This window comes from Citrus clementina, unplaced genomic scaffold (assembly GCF_000493195.1).
Source record: "Citrus clementina cultivar Clemenules unplaced genomic scaffold, Citrus_clementina_v1.0 scaffold_2, whole genome shotgun sequence".
Lineage (NCBI taxonomy): Eukaryota > Viridiplantae > Streptophyta > Magnoliopsida > Sapindales > Rutaceae > Citrus > Citrus x clementina.
The window spans coordinates 345848-367056 of record NW_006262688.1 but is presented as its reverse complement, the minus strand read 5'-3'; the positions used below and the strand labels follow the sequence as shown (position 1 = coordinate 367056).

The window sequence follows — 21209 nt, the reverse complement described above, 5'->3', positions numbered from 1 at the left end:
ACTAACACGTTGCAGTGATCTATAGTTTATTGTCAGTTGTTTCTAGGACAAGTAGTTGATTAGTTTTGAAACCAGTTCGGTTTACTTAGAATTGGAATCTGGTGCGGAGATGTTCCCTCAGAAATAATACAATCCCATCGTCGACTCTCCTAAACTTTGTGGCAGCTTAAGATATCCAGTTATGAGAATTATGTAGAAATGATAGTTCTTTTTATGCTTCACCCGTTGCACATTAAAACTGTGAAAGACATTTGTTGTCTATTCCGCCAAATAATTCCCCTCTTAAATTGAGCATATGAACACTTCTTGTTGAGCTTATGGACATGGTTTTACTCAAGAAAATCAGCTGCATCAAACAATCAAGCCTAAACTTAATTGATGGATTGGCAGATTGTGAAAAACCTCGATGAAACAGAAAGCTTCTAGTTGCAGGCAAACAGTCGTGGGATTATGAATAAAAAAGAAATTAAGTGCTTGTCACTGGCTGTACTCTTCAAGCTTCATATAAATCATTCAGGATTTTAAAGAGCACAGGCAACGCAAACATGCACTGCTGGCTGCTGCCATCAACATTATAATGCATGGACAACCGCATACGCTTGTGATACTAGACGAAAACAGAATTAATGAAGCTGCTTCTCTTGATTCCGCATTTTTCTTTAGATCAAAAGTTAAATTTCATCCATTCAAAAAAGAAAAGAAAAGAAAAGAAAAGGTTACATTTCGTTTCCAGCACCCATAGAGTGACCTCATATTGCAGAGGATAAAAACAAAACGAAATGGTTTCTTCAAAGCACACCATTTCCAAACCACCAAAATTTCAACACAGAAGTACAGAGCAAAGATCCTGAAATGAAGCAGAATGTTCTAGAGCAGCTTGATTATGTAATAATCTTTCAGAAACAAACCACACCAGATTGGTACATTTTCGCATATATAACGCAAAATAATTGATAGGAATATTAAAAAATCCATGCATCCAGCAATCACAAATAGCAGCCATATCTTAACTCTTCACTATAAGAAGAATGGCAAGGACTTGAGGGTATGCAATTAACAATAGTCAAAATATTGAAATATCATTAACAGAGATATGCAACATTTCTGTTAGAAACAATATGCAACTTATAATTCTAAAATATCACTTCACTGATACCATTAAAAGCACCACGAATCACAATATTGGCACAATTTTGAGAGTTCAACAGCAAAAGGAAATAGTCTACACGAAAGAAACAAAGCAATAAAAAGGCAAGGGACTAAGCATTGAGTACAGACCCTCACATTTCTCAACAAATTTCCACATAAATGCCCTTGCAAAATGTACATATTTCTCATCTTCATAGTTTACAGCAGAAGCAGTACATCAATATTCTTCACCATCATCCTCATCATCAACTCCTTCTGCACCAACTTCCTCATAATCTTTCTCAAGAGCAGCCAGATCTTCACGTGCTTCTGAGAATTCACCTTCCTCCATGCCTTCACCAACGTACCAGTGGACGAATGCCCTCTTGGCATACATGAGATCGAATTTGTGATCAATGCGAGAGAACACTTCAGCCACTGCTGTGTTGTTGCTGATCATGCAAACAGCTCGCTGAACCTTGGCCAGGTCACCTCCAGGTACAACAGTTGGAGGCTGATAGTTAATACCACATTTGAAGCCAGTTGGGCACCTGTAATTCCAAATAGACAAATGTTAGAGTAGTTATAATGTTGCACATCAAACAAGTAATATAAATTCTTGAGGTTGCTTTGGCAACCTCAATAAGAGGTTATACATACAAGAATACTCTCTTGTTACCCAATTTACACAAGAAATTATCAAAAAAGCCATAAACCTTGTCAACTTATTTGAAATTAAGTTGGAAAAACAATGCAGTCATCCATACGCATTGTTCTTCGATAAATAGGTGATTGTGAATTTTAATTCATATGCACATAACGTGGATAGCAAGATGCACTTACAGAATCATCCGGCCTTTACCAAACCAATTTCTAAAAATGTTGTCCAAGATGGATTGCTTTCAATCAGAGGTTATATATACAAGAACTAATAATCTATGCTCTCTTGTTACCCAGTCTACACGACAAGAAATTATCGACAAAAGCCATAAACCTTGTCAACTAATTTGAAATTAAGTTGGAAAATCAATGTAGTCATCCATACGCATTGTTCTTCAATAAATAGGTGATTGTGAATCTTAATTCACATGCACAGAACGCGGATAACAAGATCCACTTACAGAATCATCTGGCCTTTACCAAACCAATTTCTATAAATGTTGTCCAAAGATGGTTTGCTTTCAATGAAAGCAATTTCATAAAGAACCATGGATACCATTATTGGAAGTTGAATTATAAAGGAATAGTTAATCCATCTATTCAAAATTACTCAGTTTTTCTGTAAGTTTCCTTACCAGTCAACAAATTGCACGGTCCTCTTAGTTTTGATAGTGGCAACAGCGGCATTAACATCCTTGGGGACAACATCTCCTCGGTACATCAAGCAGCAAGCCATGTACTTCCCGTGCCTGGGGTCACATTTGGCCATCATGCTTGAGGGCTCAAAGACTGCATTTGTGATCTCTGGAACTGAAAGCTGTTCATGGTATGCTTTTTCAGCAGAGATGACAGGGGCATATGATGAAAGCATGAAATGGATACGAGGATACGGTACAAGGTTGGTCTGGAACTCTGTAATATCAACATTAATAGCTCCATCAAACCTCAATGAAGTTGTCAAAGATGATATGATTTGAGATATCAATCGATTCAAATTAGTGTAAGTTGGCCTCTCAATATCTAGGGATCTCCTGCAGATGTCATAAATAGCTTCATTGTCCAATAGCACAGCAACATCTGTGTGTTCAAGAAGGGAATGAGTAGACAGAACACTGTTATAAGGCTCCACAACTGCTGTTGATACCTGAAATATAATATGGTACAAATCAATGAAGTTATAACATATCTGTACATATGCATGTATAATAAATAGCAAGAGAGTGACCATTCCTAGAAAAATAGACTGATAAAAGCTATGGATCCTAATTTTTGATGCCATACTTATTAAAATGGTCCAAAGTCCAGACAAGCACACGGCTTATAATTTCTTCATCCATGTCACCAAATGCAAATAACAAATGATGAATGGAAAGAAATTGGAGTACATCATCATGGCTTGAAGTCAACAACTGGTATAGGTACCTGAGGAGAAGGGTAGATAGTGAAGCCAAGCTTTGACTTCTTTCCATAATCTACAGATAGGCGTTCCAGTAACAACGACCCCAGACCGGAACCAGTACCACCCCCAACAGCATTGAACACCAAAAACCCTTGCAACCCAGTGCAGTTATCAGATAACTTTCGAACACGATCAAGGCAAAGATCCACAATTTCCTTCCCAACTGCACAACAAAGCAACAATCAATCAAAACCACAAAACTATCCAATGCAAATGTCATTCATGCAAATGACAAACAACAGTAATTACCAGTATAATGCCCTCTTGCAAAATTGTTAGCAGCATCTTCCTTGCCAGAGATAAGCTGCTCTGGGTGGAAAAGCTGGCGGTAGCTACCCGTTCTAACTTCATCAATGACAGTTGGTTCAAGATCAACAAACACAGCTCTGGGCACATGCCTGCCAGCACTGGTTTCACTGAAGAATGTATTGAAGGCATCATGGGCTACACCTATTGTATTGTCACTGCACGCACACCAAAATTTTCAAAGGTCGTCATTGTTTTCAACTAAAACTGTGTAACCATAATAAAACCACAATGCACAAACATTCAACGAAGAAGAAAACAAAGAAATTATTTTATTGAACAGAAAATAAGTCATACAATGTAAAAAGAGAGATTGAGAACCCAATTCTTAACTGCTATATTGATATAATGCAGCTTTATCACCTTAAATAGCTCTAATTTTTTCATTACACCAAAAAACATCACAGATACTCAGACAGTATTGTGCATAAATATTATTTTTATTTTTATTAATACATAGATCATTAAATTACAAAATTAAATTTTGTGTCCTTCCGATTAATCGCTCTACAAAGGTTTGTTGCACTGTAAATTGAAAAAAGAAATATCAACTTTATGCCCATCCAATCTCATTTAATAAACACATATAAAGGAAATACTTAACATGTTTCACAATGCAATAAGTCCATGAAAAAGTTTTGGTCTTTAAAAGCCTATTAAACAACATTTACATCGAATAAAGCAAATACTCAACTGATACTCCCATCCCAACTCACAGAACAAACACAATACATCAAATGCAATGAACCCACCCTAAAACGTAATCCCATCTTCACATCCCTACAAATTCAGCTTAATATAATCAAGATTAACTACAACACTCATCCAGATTTCAACTTTTTACAGTAAACCCACCAAGAAAATCAATGATTTCACCATCACATCCCAACAAATTCAGCCACAAATTCTTGATCTTTATATGTTCATTCACAAAAATACACACACATCATAGGTCAAAATCAATTTTAGCACTCAAAGAGACTCAAAACACGAACATTTTTAACAATAAATGCATTAAACTCACAAAGTTTTTATCTTTAAATGTCTATTTTTAACAAAAAATGCAGTAAACCCACAAAGTCTTGATCTTTACACGTCCATTTTTAAAAATAATTGCAATAAACCCACAAAGTTTTGATCTTTACATGTCCATTTTTAACATGAATTGCAGTAAATCCACAAAGTTTAGATCTTTACACGTCCAGAGGTTGAAGCTGATGAAGAAAGGGACAAAAGCTCAGGCAGAATCAAGACAAATTTTAATACACATCCAAACTCAAAGCTCAACTCTACACTACAGTTACAATAAACCCCACCAAGGAAGCCCAGAATTTCACCATCACATCCCCACAAATCCAGCCACAAAGTTTAGATCTTTACATGCTCATTAACAAAAATTACATACAAAAACCAAGAGGTTATAGTCAAATTCAACTTCAACGTTCATCCAGACCAAAAAACTTAGCCATTTTACAATAAAGAAAAAACATGATTTCACCATCACATTGCAACAAGTATTGATCTTTACATGCTCATAACACATAATCAAAAGGGTATAATCAAAATCAACACTAACAATCATCCAGACTGAAAATGGTCAAAACTCAAAATTGAGTCACAAATGCTCTGATCGTAACAAGCACATTTAACAGTAAACACAAAAAATCAAGAAGGGCATGTACAAAATATACCTGGGCATCATGCCATCAGGATGAATGCCATGTTCTAGGCAATAAAGCTCCCAGCATGAATTCCCCACTTGAATCCCAGCTTGCCCAATGTGTATACTTATAATTTCTCTCATTTCTTTGCCTTTTTCAAAATACCCACAAGCCCAAGAACCCTAATTTCCTCCCTTTTGCTTTCTGTTCCCCTACACTTTAAAGCTAAACCACGTTGTTCGATCTCAAAAACCGGCGAAAATGATCTTGTATTGCTCAGTATGCATTTTAGGTCTTAGCCCTTATAAATATATATATATATATATATATATAAACACACGCACACACACACACACACACACACACACACACACACTTTGGCGAGCGAATCTGGTCGACGTTAAATGTGATTTGATGAGAATTTGGAGTCCGGATATGACAATTGGCTCCAGCCTTGTCCCCTGGTCCACTTTACCAGCCGGCTATGTCAAATTACGTTATTGACCTTTTTTTATTTATTAAAAAATATTTAAGTAATTTCTTCTTTTTTATTTTTATATAAGTCATTCTTTATCCGCTGCTTGTAGTCTTGTACTAGTGTTTTTTTATATTATTTTTTTAATTTTTGTTGATTATATCAAAGAGAAATTTTTTTTATGTGAGGTAGAATTCTCTTCGAGAGCATTTGGGTTTTATTTTTTTTCCAAATTTTTGTGGTTAAATTTAATCCAATAGTCAAATTTGGTCCACATTCCATGTGATTTAAATGAAAAAATCAGGTTTAAATAAATTTTTGATAATTTTTAAAATTTAATAAACAAAAACAAATTACCAAATTTTTTACGGGTGAAATAGGAAAGTGAAATTGGCAGGCCAGTGTTGGTCATGTGCGCGTCAAAAAACTACAAAAAGGCCATTTAATGAGCTGTTGTTAGTTAACACGTCATTCCGAGTATTGCTTCGTTGTTTTCTTTTCTTTTCTTTTTTTTTTTTTCCTCCCACTTCAATGATTCATGGAAAATAATAATAATAATAATAATTCGAGCCTCTTTCTTTGTCTATTTTTTTTTTTAATTGAATGTCATAAATAATGAGCATGAGTCAACAAGTTTTTTGAGCATTTGACAACATGGAATCAGATAATCGTTGTATATATTTTAATATGATAATAGAAATTTGAGTATGCTTGTGCCATAAAAAAAATTATTTTCGATAGATTTTTAATTGTAATTTTGTAGTAATTAAAAAAAAGCCATTTTTTTGTTTTTCTCTTTGAAAACAAGTGGCATTTTTCTATTTGCACTAAAAATAAGGGACAATTTTAATTAAAATATGGGATAATAGATAAAACCAGTGGACTAATTAGGCCAGTGAACAAGTTTGGGCTTTTCGCTCTTACTTGGGCTTCAAAAGCCCAAATTAAAATGAGGGATATTGGAAGAAAAAGTAAAAATAAAAACACATCCCCGATTGTTCTTATTACACCCTTGGCACGTTTGTAACAGAATTGGGTGTAACTAGAGTATATACGAGGTGCTTTTAGTAAAGAATTTTTTTCTGTGCTGACATAAAAGCCCGATAGGTGACCCAAAAATTCACACATCGGGCCCAAATTCCCACTCAAATGGGCCTGATTCGATTCCCGGAATCTGACAAATAAAAATAAAAATAAAATAAACAAGATAATTAAATAAAGCACAGCCACTATTTGTTAGTTGGTTGGCATTTTACATAGCCCTTAGCATTTAAGTGCCACTATCTCGTGTTACATCACCAACACTAGTTTTCACTTTCAATTATTTTTTATATCTTATTTACTTTCTTTATTAAGCATAATAGAATTAGTATTTTGTTTGGTATATCTTATTTAGTTGTCATAAGTGCTTATTTAATCTCATAAACTCTTATTAAAATTTTTATTATTTTTTAAAGTTTTTTAAGATTAAATAAATTATTTTGCCTTTACCAAGTACCGACAAAGACTCAAATTTGGGTTTTGAAAATATAAAATATTCTCTACTTATTTGATAATTTTATTTTAATCTTATTTCATTTTTTTCAAATCATAGTTTTAAAAAACTTGTCAATTAAAATAATTTTATAATTTTTAATAAAAACTCTGATTAGTAGTTAGAAAACTAATTTTTTTTAAATAAAAGTTCTATTTTAATAAATTCTATTTGAAAAACTATAACAGACGGACTCTTAGTGATTAAATCCTCTGTTTACTTATATGAGTTGGAGTTGAAATTCCAAACTCTTGCTTCAATTTAAGAAGTTTTATCAACTAAAACAACTAAACTAAGATAACTAACACTAAGTTATATATTGAATTGTTGCTTATTAATTTGTTCAATGAATGATTTTGTTCATGAAAGGAATATATATTTTGAGTCATATATATATATATATATATATTAAATAATGAATTTCCAACGCACCACTAGCAATGGGGTTGTTCGACAAAAAGTAAAATCAGAAAAAAAACAGAAAGTAGAATTACCTATTTATTTGTTTATTAAATCGCATTATACTAACTTTTTGGTATCGGAAAAGCAAAGTGTTCGCTATCCCATCAATCTTTTCCCAGGCATGAAGTCAAATTTGACACTTCTTCAACTTCCATTTTAAAGAAACGAACAACAAACGAGTTTGGATGAAAAAAAAAATATTTTATCTGCGAAAAACCCAATTATTTGTAATAATTTTTGTTTTTTTTAATAATAAATGTTTAACTCATGAAATTTATGGATCTAGAACAAATGCAATAACCTAATAAACTATTCCGAAATCATATAAATAAATATAATTCAAGTCAAAGTGTTAAAATATAGTCCTTTATATACAATTATTTAGATGGAAATATAGACTTATATTACATCTGTATGATTTTCTATGAATCAAAATTTTATTACATGATGATTCATCTCATATATGGCCAACATCTTTAAACTATTCAACGTTGAGGAAGTTAAAAAGTGACTTGTCAAATTAATTTTATTTCTATATTATATTATATATGCTCCTCTCAACATAGTTTGACATTTTAGATCCTCGAAATTAAATATTTTTAAAACATATTAAAATGGTAGGGTCCGTTGAATCCAAGTCAAATACTCCATTACAATTAAAAATGATTAAGTGGTGTACCTTTGTACATATTTAAACTCGATACAATTAAAAGTTTGATATCTTTTTATTTTATAATTTTAAATGTAAGAATTAAATCACTCAAAATGAATTAAAGGATAAAATGTTCTCCAACAAAAATAAGAATACAAAAAAAAAAAGACAACATATTAATTATTGAATGTGCATTAATTTATCATAATATGTACTAACCATCATTCTCTTTATGTAGTCATTTTTTTTTAAAAAAAAATTAATAACTTCTCCAAGGCCTATGTTCAAATTCTTTCGTTCATATCAATGCTATTTTCAATTTATTAAAAACATAAAATATTCATGTTAATAAAGTGCAAAATAGACAGAGTCAAAATAAAATAGAAAAAAATATGTAAAATGAAATTCAGCACAACAATTGATTTTTAGAAAAAGAAAAAATTAAAGCAGTATTAAATAAATAATTTTGGTTGGAGCCTTGGAGGGTTTGTATTTGGTTTGGTGCTTTTGCTTCCCTTCTTTATATTGCCTCCTTACACCTCCCTCTCTCCCTCAGTCTGTACTCAATCTTCTTTCTCTCTCTCTCTAGCCAGCTTAAGCTTTCTTGGATCCAAAAGAAAAAAAATGGGAGAGGAGAAGAAGCCACAATCAGCTGGTGTATGGCCCACCGTTAAGCCTTTTGTCAATGGTGGTGCCTCTGGTATGCTTGCCACCTGTGTCATTCAGCCCATCGATATGATCAAGGTAATGCAAATTTACTCGAAAGCGGATGTGGGTTTGTGTTTTTATGTTGTCGTATGGGTGAAAGATTGGACTCTTATTTGTTGAGTGTGTTAAAGTTTTGATTTTTTTTTTTTTTTTTGGGTGCTGCAAGTGGGTTCTTTTGAGTTTCGATGTGTTTTAGATCTGTGATTGGATGGGTATTTTAGGAAGCTTATGTTGTTTTGATTTGCGGGATTTTCGTTCTTTGATGTTTCAATTTTATGTTTGATTCCATTTGCTTGGTTGTTTTCTGTTGTTGGCAGGTGAGAATTCAGCTGGGCCAGGGATCCGCCGGTACTGTGACAAAGACTATGCTTAAGAATGAGGGTTTTGGTGCCTTTTACAAGGTTTGTATGGATCCTTGTTTGGTTTTGTCAGCTTTTGTGATATGAATGGGATAGACTAAGAAACTGCTAATCTCCCATTTCTGTGGACTTTAACCTAAATGTGTACTGTCATGTTTTCAAAATTCAAAATGTGGTCTTACATGGCCAGTTAGACTAAAAACGATTTCTTACTTTAGGTTTGTTTAAACTATTTTATATTGAGCAGGGGTTGTCTGCTGGACTGCTCAGGCAAGCTACATATACCACTGCTCGTCTTGGATCATTTAGGTGAGTTTTTCTTTTCATTTGTGTTTTACAACCCACCCCCCCCACCAAAAAAAAAAGAATGAGACATGGATTTTTTTTTACTTTTTCTTAAATAAATAGTTATTTGCTGTTTATTGGATTTCCATCTCTCTTTTTTCTAGGATCTTGACAAACAAAGCAATTGAAGCCAATGACGGGAAGCCTCTTCCATTGTATCAGAAAGCCTTGTGTGGGCTAACTGCTGGTGCTATTGGAGCTTCTGTTGGTAGTCCAGCAGATTTGGCACTTATCCGTATGCAGGCTGATGCCACACTACCTGCTGCTCAACGCCGCAATTACACTAATGCCTTCCAAGCTCTTTATCGTATTGTTGCAGATGAAGGGGTCTTAGCACTTTGGAAAGGTGCAGGTCCTACTGTTGTGAGAGCTATGGCATTGAACATGGGCATGCTTGCCTCCTACGATCAAAGTGTTGAGTTTTTCAGAGATGCGTGTGGCTTGTCTGAACTTCCTACAGTAATCGGCAAGTATTCTCTGCAATCAGTGTGTTATCTTTGCCTAAAGTTTCTTCTCAATTATTTTTCCATTATCTGAGATAGGCAAGTGGGTTAAAAAAAATGGTTTTCAAGGGTTGTCATAAGCAATAGACAGGTTCGAAAGACTTTGACAGAAATTATGAATATTGTTTCATGTAAATGGAATTTTTCATTTGTTACATCCAGATTAAGCACATCTCTTCTGATCGAATTTTACACTCTGCCCTTGGTATAAGTTACTTATTATTTTCTTTTAGTAAGGATAATGAATATTAGATCTTGCGAAGTGTTAATATATGTGCTGGATTCAAAACTGCGAATGTGTTGAATTCTTATTTCCATTAGAACTGTGGAGTTAGTTTAGAGATCTCTTTTCAGCTTTTATTATTCATGGCCAAATGATCCCTCTCTTTCCCAACCTCTCAATGCACATTTGGATTTGTCCAGATACCGTTCACATGACCTTTTGGCTAATGAGATGACATTTTTGATATCTGAGAAAGGAGTTTTTGCATTTCCATCTTTTCCTTTGTTTGTCTTACTGAACAAATTCTTAATATATTCTCCCATTCTTCATTTCAAGTACTAATCATTAGTTTGTAATTCGTTTTAATTGGTCTCATCTTTTATGCCCTTGCTTTGGTGGTCCGAGACTGTGGTAGTTATTTTAGTTTAGGGATAAACAAGTCAATTACTTTGGGTTAACTGCCTAGATTTGTTGATATTATAAATCTAATCGGTTTGGAAACTAGTTTTATCTGGAACATTATGTGAATGACTGTCATCAATTACTATGACCATCATCAATTACTTTTTACTCATCTTTCTTGCGTGATTGATGTTGTTTCTGATTATATTTCTTCTTTGGTTGGTGATATAGTCATAAGTTGGGTCCTTTAGTAAATCAATTGTCAGAAGTATGAGAAACATCCTAAATAGAGTTCGACATGCGAAATTGAATTGTGGTTTCCCTTATATCCTTATATCCTGGTTGTTATAGACTGGTTGTGCTTGATCATGAGACATCTGATCAAGGATGTGCGGTCCTTGGAGTTTTCAAGCAGGGGCGCAAGTTGTAGTGTGCCAGTTCTAAGTGTTTTGATGATTTTCCTTTGATCCTGAGGAAGATTCATGCTGTGTGTGGCTAATATCTTGCTTTTTCCTTTTGTTCTCAGGGGCGAGTACAGTGTCAGGGTTCTTTGCTTCAGCTTGCAGTTTACCCTTTGATTATGTCAAAACACAAATTCAGAAAATGCAACCAGATGCTCAAGGAAAGTATCCATACACAGGCTCTATGGACTGTGCCATGAAAACCCTCAAGGCTGGTGGACCATTCAAATTTTACACTGGTTTCCCTGTGTACTGTGTTCGGATTGCTCCTCATGTCATGGTAATCTCTCTTTCTCACTTCTGTCATTCTTTATCACTTGTGCACTTGACCTCGATTAATATCAATATCCTCGCACCAAAAGCTAAATTTTAAGTGAGATATGATATCTCATGTTTATTGATCAACGGATGCATGGTCTTGCAGATGACTTGGATATTCCTCAACCAGATCCAAAAGCTTGAGAAGAAAGTGGGGTTGTAGTCTTTGACATGAATGAAGAATTCGGTTGGAAATGAGTATTAAATAAATTGGCATTTTGTTTGTATTCCAGGCGGTTTTTGCACTTCAGACCTTGAGAAATCAAACCATTTGTTTGGAATTCTTTACAATCACAATTGATGTAGGACCTTCAAGAACCATCATGCCTGATTGATTATCTTTTTGGGTGTGACTAAAGTAGGATACTTTTGACAACCATTTTGAATACGAGAGAGAGCTTCTCTTGGAAAAACTACGAGCAAAAATGTCGAAACTAAATAAAATTTGTACTCTATAAACAGGTACTTTGCATTGAACCCTTTTTTGGCATCTGTTGATCCTGCGTGGGAAATTTTCCTTATCGCTATTGCTTTATCCACTGGAATGAATATTTCATATTACACATTTTCAAGATTTTTGTTTTGATTTTGATGTTTCAAAATCTTAGTTGATTGAGATTCCCTTTAGGATCTTCTTGACCACCTGTTGGTTCATTCATTTGCCTTAAAAAAGTTTAATATTGTTTTAACAAACTGAACGAGGAATTTTTTTTTTTTTTTTGGGACAGCAGATTTCAAAACCTTTTCTGATGAAAAGACCATTTGAGGTACACGTTTCATTTCACTTCAACCTTAAAAGATATTGTACAGAAAATGTCGATTATCTTGAATTTGTGGTTCATCTACTAGCATTATCAGCCATTGAATTAATTTTGTAGCAGCTCAGATTTTCACCAATATGAGACTGGGACAACAAAATGGTAAAAATTATATAAAAAAAAAATAGTTAGTTACATGTGTCCCATATTTTGCCTAGAAAAAATAGTTACACCAGTATACGTGCTGCTTGCACGACTTAAATTCACAAGTACCACCACATCAAAGCGGAGAGGGAAAAAAAAATTGTTTACTCTTTATTCTTATTCATTCTCTGTGATATCACTCAAAGCAGCAGCAGTGATTAATGGAAAGTAAATATGAAGAAATATGCCCCTGCTCTACAAAATTTTATTCCATTCCCTCAACTGCAAAGGAGAAACAAATAAAATATCCAGTGCTCTACTTTTCTGAGTACACTGTCGTTAGTCTAATGCCAAGGTATGGCACACAAATGGCTTTAAACATCTCCTTCGGGAAATATATATATATATATATATATATATATATATATATATGTAGTAAATGACACACAGGTTTATTTTGCCCTGAGAACAAGAGATGAAATCATTGAAAACATATTAGAAAAGCAGCCTATTATAACTGATAACAATTTTCAAATGCTGTCGTTCAACAACAGCAAGATGAAAAAAGGAAAATGATAACACCATTACTAATATTACTTCTAGCATAACAGTAGAAATCTTAAGGTATTGCCTCGTAGAATAGAAAATGCGCCAGTCATGTAGCAGAAAATAATACTCAGTTGCTATTACAATAGCAAGTATATTTCATCCCTTTTTCATGTGTCATTGCTGGTCGTTACCAAGGAAACTAATACAGATACCAAGGTGCGAACTGCAATGAAGTATTCCTAGTATATATATGTTACTGATGCAGTGACATGCCATTAGCAGATAGGTATTAAAAATAGAAGGTGCAGAAAAGATAAGTTAGCATTGCGAAACAGAAATAACGCGTCAAAATTCACCTGCCAATATAGGAGTCATCCTGAGGATTGATAAATATTTCTTCACCAATTTCAAGATAAGAGGGTACCTGGGGTAATCAAGTTGCGAGGATACAAATAGCTGTTAGAATCTCATAGTTTTAACATTAATTCTTTGTTAAAAAGGCATGGCAGCCAGAATATGCTGCAAACTTAACAAACATAATTGCCAAAACAAACCAAAACCCCAATTTTTTAAGCGGAAACCCAATAGAAGTTCAGAATGGAAATATAGACAATCCTACCAGGTATGGAGTACTGAAGTCTTAACAGTATGAAAAAATACACCTAACTTTGCGAGGTTCCACTTAGGGGTTCAAGGTGTAAATAACCAAATCCGAGAGGCTATAGTCTATCCTATTCATAATAATTTCTTCTGAGTAAAGACTTAGGTTACTTGTTATGAGTAAGTTTCAATTCTTCTAGAAGTAGAGCTCGAGTTACTTGTATTCTTTAGGACTTTGCCAATGACGACGTATCTCATGTTTCTCCCTAGTTCTTCTATTTTCTTTCCCCTGCTCCTATTCTTTCTACCTTTTCTTATTTTTCTATTTTCAGCATAACCTCTCAATCAGCATACCCATTCCCCATAACTTTCTGACAGCAGCTATGGGCTCCTGGGCTCCTTAGTGGCAAATTCATATTGGCTGATTGCTATGATGATCTTATTGTACCTTCAAAAACAAATATAAACATTTCACATTCTTTGCGCCCATGATACAAGTGCTCATGATATTCAGTATTCCACCATATTTTTAAGGTTAAAGTAAACAGAATATATCATAATCAGAGCATTGAACACTCAATACTAGAATTTTTTGGAGGCACGGATCTGCAACAGTTAGAATGTAAATGCATCATCTATAAAGAACAACTTTTCTTTCCAGCTCTTAGAGACATAATCCTCGGATATCTCTAAATGTTCCTATATTGTATCATCTAATTAAAGTTAACAGAACATAACCAGAGACTGAAATTATACAAGAATCCGTGAGTTGGATCACAAGGTACTCCAAGCATAAAATGAAAAAGGAAACGAAAGAAAATAGGGAGGAAAGAAATATATAAGCTGCCAAACAAATTAATTTAGTCAAGTGATTGAACAGAGTAAAGCATCAAAATTTACATATTTCACTTACCATAACAGTGACACCATTGTCTAATAGAGCCCTTCGATATCTGCATTAGAAGAAATCTGTAAGTTTACGAGCACACAAAAACAATGGAGCATGCAAAATGCTTTTATCAGAGCTCAAATTTTATAGTTCAGCCATTACCCATATGCCTGAGCTTGTAGGTTTTGTGGTTACTTAACACATGATATCAGAGCTCAATTGACCGAGAGGCTCCTTATTGGTTGATCAAATTACCACAAGTTCTCATCGTGTGTATTTTTGTGTTTGGTTGTTTATGTTGTGGATGTACCTGTGATTGCATTTGATCTATCCCCCTTGAATGCAAGAGCATGTTAGAGCCTGAATACTACTGTTGGGCCCTCACCTATAGGTTTAACGGGGTGGGTTTAATTGTTACTTACAATCTTTGATTAAGCATATTAACTGTTGTATCAAAAACTGCACTAGTAGCAATGGCAAATAAAGTTAAACTCCAGAGATGTAGATTGAAGACAAAGAAGAGTAAAATATGTACTAGGGACAAAAGAGGTGCCATAAATTTTGTATTTTAAGAAATCTGTATGCAAGATAAACTTATTATATCTTATTCCTGACTGTTAAATAGCATTTTGGTAACTTTATTATAGGCTTATATGTTATTTTATATTGTTTTATGTCACATTTTATCATCTTCTGTCCACTATGAATGGGGCTGTTAGCTAGGTTTACATCTATAGTTTTTGTACTATTTACAGCAGCCCAATCATTGCACACAAGATATTAACATTCCTTTAATTACAACAATATGTGTAAACATACGTTTGCTAATTGTTGGACCATACCGAGGTGTGACTGTAGGCCCCTTTGTAGAAGCGTGTATTTCTTTAATAGTGCATGCAACACGTTTGGGAATGGATCCAGACAAAGCTCTTCCATCGTATAACTGCAACCAAACTTTCATTCCTTCTGCTCACAACGAAAAATCACAACTAAATAAGCCAGTTGATGCTTAATAATAGCAAAGAGAGCTACCCATCAGCATAAGAACTAAACAAAATACTTATACTAGAAGCAGTGACAAGAAGCCCTATTACTACAAAATAAAAAGAACAACCATCAAAATGTAGGAGTAATTTAATGACGGAAAATTATCTTGATAGTGACTCTCGATTGGAGAAACTGAACTTCCAATCGATATAATATAAATTAGAGATAGAGATGAAAAAGTTTTAAAGGAATTCATGATTTTTTATAGAAAAGAAAGGAAATGCATTGCTTTTCCAGAGTGGCTACCCACATGAACCTTCATGTATAACCAACCTCCGGTCCCTGAGCCGGAGCCTGCCCCCTCGTCAGACCTACTGGAACTGGAAGCCAAGAATCACTCCCACAAATGAACTGGCTGGTTTTAAAATTCAAACCCAGAATCACTAGCAGAAAGCTAAGGAACTTGAGGATGGTAGCTTCGGCTAACCAGTGCTTATGCATTTCGTAGGTAACAACATTATTATAGGATGGTGGTAGATGTGGCAGGAGGATCATCACATTTATAGTATTAGGATGGGCATGGGTGAAATGATGAGGATGGCAATAACGGGGCTGTTGATGGTGATGATCTGGTAGTGCATGTGGGGCAATTAGTAGTGGCACCAGTGACAAAACTTGAGTGAAGAACCATCCATTAACCTGGAGTAATTATTTCCGAAAATAACTTTATATCATCAGTTGCTTACTAGGAAATAGAGAGTGTCATTGGGGAAGGGGTGTTCTTGAAGTGACGTATGTGCACGCATATCTTTATATACAAATCTGAAAATTTTTCACATCACAGCATAATTAACATTAAAGAGAGCACAGCTGCATAATGCTGAGTCTTATATGTATCAACCTTGAAGGTATGCACCAGCCTTGCCAAACACGTCCAGAGGCACTTCCAGTTGCTCAAATGTTTCTGACCTAGAAAGCATCACAAAAAAAAAACACCAATGTGTTTGTTATATATATAAAATACATATACACGCACATACATATCTGATGGCCCTTTCTCCACATACACACAAACACACACAACTTATCGGATTGCAGCAATATATATTAACAAATCAGGATCCAGTACGGAAGGGGTGAAAAGAAACTCACTCAATCACAAAAGCAGTATCATTTTCTGTATATAAACATGTGAAAGATTTGTCCTCAACAAATACCCCTGCAGCAAAATAGATAGCATTAATAAACATAAAGAATTCACAACTCCTTTGAGGAAACAGGACTAGAGTCTAAATTGTTTAAAGTTGGTAGCTCTATATGATTGCCAATGAGTGAAATTGCTAGTTACCTAACCCAATATAAGCTACTTATGCCACAGGATACAAATAGACAAACCAAGCTAAGACAAATCTGTATTTACTATTTAACATAGAACTACTCAAAAAAAAAAAAAAAAAAAAAAAAAAGAATCTGGCTCAAAATAGAACAAAATACCAAAATCCTAAGAGATGCAAGCGGCATAAAAATAATGGGTGCCGCAGGTTTATTGAGTATAATGGTTCCATTTTTAACTAGGTGAACAAGGGTCTGGATGCATATATAGTTCTCATCTGCTGCTGGTGTCCCTGGAAACCCATTAAAATTAAGAGAGAATTTCACATTTCCGCTTTCAATCATACTTCATTGCAAAACGAAGATTTAAAAACAATAAGGCCCGTTTAAAGGAGTTCAAAAAGAGGGAAAAAAAAAAATATTCCAAGATTCTGTGGTCAGCCTCAGTCTAACTTGATGCCTTTTCAGCAATATCAACATAGAGGGGAAGATGTGTTGCATTTGCCATTACAGGAGGGAAAAAGGATCTAGTAATTGATTTTGAAAAGAGATTCAGGACAGCAGCTTAACAGCCATGCACAACTACATCAAATCAATTATATCCACACCACCACCCACTCATGTAAATATTTACCCAAAAATTGAGTCGTCGCTTTAGTAACAAAACTAATCATCCAACACCAAGCAAACTTAACTAAAGTGCAAAATCTACATCCTGTTGAATAAACTTCGATTACACAAAGGCAAACAAGAACCAACATGAAAACATTCGAGCATGCAACTGCCAACATATTTATAGAACCAGCAAATATTAGTTAGAATTTATTAAGTTAGATGCCTGAAGAAGTCCTCCTCGAAAAACTCATATTATTTGATGGCCACACGAACCAACAAACAACAACAAATAAACAATCAGAAATGGAACAACTAACGTAGACTTGAGTCAGCAAAATGGGAAATAAATGACAAGTTAAGATACATACTTTCAACAGCCTCCTCTGTACCAAACCGTAAGCTTACTTTGTTCCCAGTGTCAATATCACGAAGCTCCATCTACAGTGGTGAAAGAAGGAAGGGGAATGTTAAGATACGAATTGAAAATAATAAATAAAATAAGTCAAGCAAACAATGGAGAATAGATATATCATGCATATTTGGATTTCTAATAAATATCCCCTCAAATCTGGACGGACATGAGTTAGAAAAAACCTGCATCATGGCCCCTCCTCTTCCTCGCTGCTTATGCTCGGCATCTATGACCTAAAACCAAGGTACCAAAGCAACATAAGACATTAGAAAACTAAATTTCACGAGCACAATTGGAGAAAATTTATGAGAAGCGCACACAGAAAAGATACCTGGTACATCTTTCCTGTAGTGAGTGCCATCCACCAAAATTATAGACCAAAGGCAACTTTGTCAACACATAGTGCATCACAGTAAACCAAATTCAAACTAGTAAAACTAATTCACTTATGCTGAAACTGGGAAAGCTTTTGACAGCACTTTAAATTAATTAATAAACAGGCACTTCTATGTATTTTTCAAGAATCAATTGCGGTACTTCAGTAAGATAAGGAAAGAACTAATTGCTTTCCAACAAAATGCTTTGGGTGTGTTTGTAAGTGCTTTTGATAAATATACTTATAAATAAAAGCACCTTCTGTAAAATCACTAGAAAGGCATTTTGGGAAATCACATAGCAATTGCTTCTTTGAGAAAATACTTCAAAAGCTTTATTCATAAAAGAACAAAGTGAATCAAGTGCTTCTCCAGAAAGCTTCCCAAATGCTTTTTGATCTCAACCAAGCAATTCAAAATAAACACCAAGGCACCTTTGGCCTTTTAGAAGGTATTCCATTGGTGCCAAAAACACTCCCAAAGTTCAAAATTCAACAGTTGATTTTACAAAAAAACACTCCTTGGAATTTGGATTGCTTATGCAGAAGAGAAAGGAAAGAACAAAAAAAAAAAAAAGCTATTACTTAAAGAGAGCGCTTTTCATAAAAGCACTTCCGAACTCACCATCACTGCACTGCTTAAGAACTAACCTGATTTTTCAATAACATTTCCAGGCCTAACCTGCACGAATACTTAGATCAATCAATTAATTAATGTGAAAGCGGTAACTTTCAAAATAGAAACAATAAATTTAAAAATTTATTTAACAAAAAATATTGAAAAAAAAAATATTACATGAGAAGCGTTAACTTTGACGGCACGCTGTTGAGTGGCGGACCACGGGAAGCGTAGCAGACACGTGTCGCGGTCGCCACTGCTGCGGTGACAGTCTGGCGACGGTAGAAAGTTCGGTAATGAACGCGAATAAGAAGAGAAAGAGAAGAGAGCACGAGATAATCTCTTGCTCACTTCAACAGCTCGCATTTTCTTTTTTGTATTATTCTTTAGTTGTTGTTTTATCTATACGGACGTTTGTGGTTTATGCAGGGGATAAACAGAGGTTGACGATGGCTTTAACGGCGTCGTGTGACCTGTCCGATACGTGCACATATCCGACTGTTAAAGTTTCATTTCATTTCTTTTCTTTTCTTTTTTAAATATTCTAGCATTTTCTTTTGGGTTTGTAAACAGTGAAACACAGTAATTATTGTACCGTGTTAATCTTAATCTTTTGATCAGAAACACATTAAGAGAGTAAAACTCCAACCTCTACAAAAATTCTTAGAGGAGTTAATAAAGGGGGAGGTTTAACTCTCTTTCTCAATTTTTATTTTTCTATTACATTTATTTCAGATTATTTCTTCATAAAAATCAGAAAATTACATATTTTATTTTTTCCGTAAATTCATAAATTGACTTGAGTATCGGAGGGTTCATACCAAAATTTTTTTTGACACTTCTTATCATTTTTTGTAATTTCAGGTGCTTGTTGATCATCACCTTACATATTATTTGCTCATGATCGAGGATTTTCATAAAGATTAACAAGTCGCTTTCCTACCAAATAAATTTAATGATAACACAAATATTTGGTATGAAGCCGCTAACCGACTCAACTAGATTTTGGTGTTAATATTTGACACCGTAGAAGTTACGACCAACAGAGCAATTTAAGGAAAGAGAAGGATAAAGAACATGGATACAGGAGGAAAATAATGCCCAAGGGGCTGAGTCCAAAATCAATGAGTCAATTACCTTGCAGGAAATAGAATGAAGTAAGCGAGAGAGCAATGCATGAGCGGATGGAACAAATGGAGAGACAAATGGAGACCCTCACAACTGTTTTACCTGAGTTGAGGGATACCAAAGAAGAATTAGTGGAGGAAGTATTGGCGGAGAAGTGAATATCAAGGAAAATGAGTTGAGACAGCATTTGCATGATGTAGAACAGGAGCAAGAACAAGTTGCTGCATGCAATCCTAGTCGAGCGATAGAATTAGAAGGAGAGGTGCAAAGATTAACACAGATTATCAATGGGATGTAAGACCGAGAAAAACCTCCAAGCTAGAGAATCACGCTAGACAATGAGTCCCCGCTTTCCACAGAAATTATTAGCATTACGATAGCTAGGGATTTAAGTGACCATCTGGTACGCATTAAACGTTTCAATAACATGAGAGGGGTGCAGGGCCTGACATAGGCACAAAGATGTAGAGCATTTCCTTTGACCTTGAAAGGGCAAGCACGTGAATGGTATCATAAGCTGCTCCACGCGAGTATCAAGAGCTTTGAGTATATGTGTATAGAATATATAAAATAATTTCGGGGAACAATTGTACCAGAAGACGATATAATGAAGCTTATGGGGATTAAGCGAGGAGAGGACGAACCCCTTGAAGAATTTGTAAAGAGATACCATTGAACAATTTTAGATATTGATGCATTTAACTATCCTCAGGCATTGAGAGGGATTAAAAGGAGTGAGATAGGGTGTTTGTGGTATAACTTGGGGAATCTAATGATCTTCTATTGCATACGAACATGCAAAAAGGAACATTGAAATTGAAGAGAAAAAAGCTGCGAGGGTTAGGAGAGAGCAGTTGGAGGAACTAAGATGCAGGGAGAAGCGTGCCTAGAAGGGAAATGGGCTAGTAAGGCGTAATAAAAAGCAAAACGCGAGCATAAAAATTGATCCGCAAGCAGCTCTTTATGCGCGTCAGCAGAATCCTCTCCCCATCCACCCAAAAAGAGTTCCTCCACACTACAATCATGTTTTTGTAAAGTTGTGAATGTACAATATTATCCTTTTCACTGTAAAAAAAAGAAAAGAAAAAAAAACTGAATTATCAAAGAAAGAGAGTTATATGTCTTTTTTTAAATATTAAGAAATATC

At 34.7% G+C, this 21209-nt stretch overlaps 3 protein-coding genes across 6 annotated transcripts; 1 reads left to right on the top strand and 2 right to left on the bottom strand.

Annotated features, from left to right (window-relative positions):
* Positions 1 to 1128: 1128 nt before the first annotated feature.
* LOC18053290 (tubulin alpha-1 chain) lies at positions 1129 to 5517 on the bottom strand. Its single transcript, XM_006445534.2, has 5 exons — positions 5245 to 5517; positions 3497 to 3711; positions 3211 to 3410; positions 2424 to 2932; positions 1129 to 1679 (listed from the first exon to the last, which is right to left on the bottom strand). Exons 1-5 carry the CDS (start codon positions 5355 to 5357, stop codon positions 1367 to 1369), a joined length of 1350 nt encoding a protein of 449 aa, XP_006445597.1. The 5' UTR covers positions 5358 to 5517; the 3' UTR covers positions 1129 to 1366.
* A 3294-nt stretch (positions 5518 to 8811) lies between these two features.
* On the top strand, positions 8812 to 12133 carry LOC18053289 (mitochondrial dicarboxylate/tricarboxylate transporter DTC). The gene is made up of 6 exons (XM_006445533.2): positions 8812 to 9081; positions 9363 to 9446; positions 9652 to 9713; positions 9854 to 10215; positions 11404 to 11618; positions 11763 to 12133. The coding sequence occupies exons 1-6, from the start codon at positions 8962 to 8964 to the stop codon at positions 11817 to 11819; spliced, it is 900 nt and encodes a 299-aa protein (XP_006445596.1). The 5' UTR covers positions 8812 to 8961; the 3' UTR covers positions 11820 to 12133.
* Positions 12134 to 12554: 421 nt separating this feature from the next.
* Positions 12555 to 19459, bottom strand: LOC18053288 (elongation factor P). 4 transcript variants are annotated; one of them, XM_006445531.2, is made up of 11 exons: positions 19112 to 19459; positions 18967 to 18997; positions 18274 to 18287; positions 18125 to 18175; positions 17899 to 17968; positions 16736 to 16802; positions 16485 to 16552; positions 15439 to 15562; positions 14621 to 14660; positions 13464 to 13531; positions 12555 to 13020 (listed from the first exon to the last, which is right to left on the bottom strand). In XM_006445531.2, the coding sequence occupies exons 1-11, from the start codon at positions 19298 to 19300 to the stop codon at positions 13011 to 13013; spliced, it is 732 nt and encodes a 243-aa protein (XP_006445594.1). In that variant the 5' UTR covers positions 19301 to 19459; the 3' UTR covers positions 12555 to 13010. The 4 variants fall into 4 exon arrangements, 3 of the variants coding, with proteins under 3 accessions (XP_006445594.1, XP_024047388.1, XP_024047387.1); XM_024191620.1 differs by lacking the exon at positions 12555 to 13020 and having other exon boundaries at positions 15416 to 15562; XM_024191619.1 differs by lacking the exons at positions 12555 to 13020; positions 13464 to 13531 and adding an exon at positions 13538 to 14155.
* Between the last annotated feature and the right edge of the window lie 1750 nt (positions 19460 to 21209).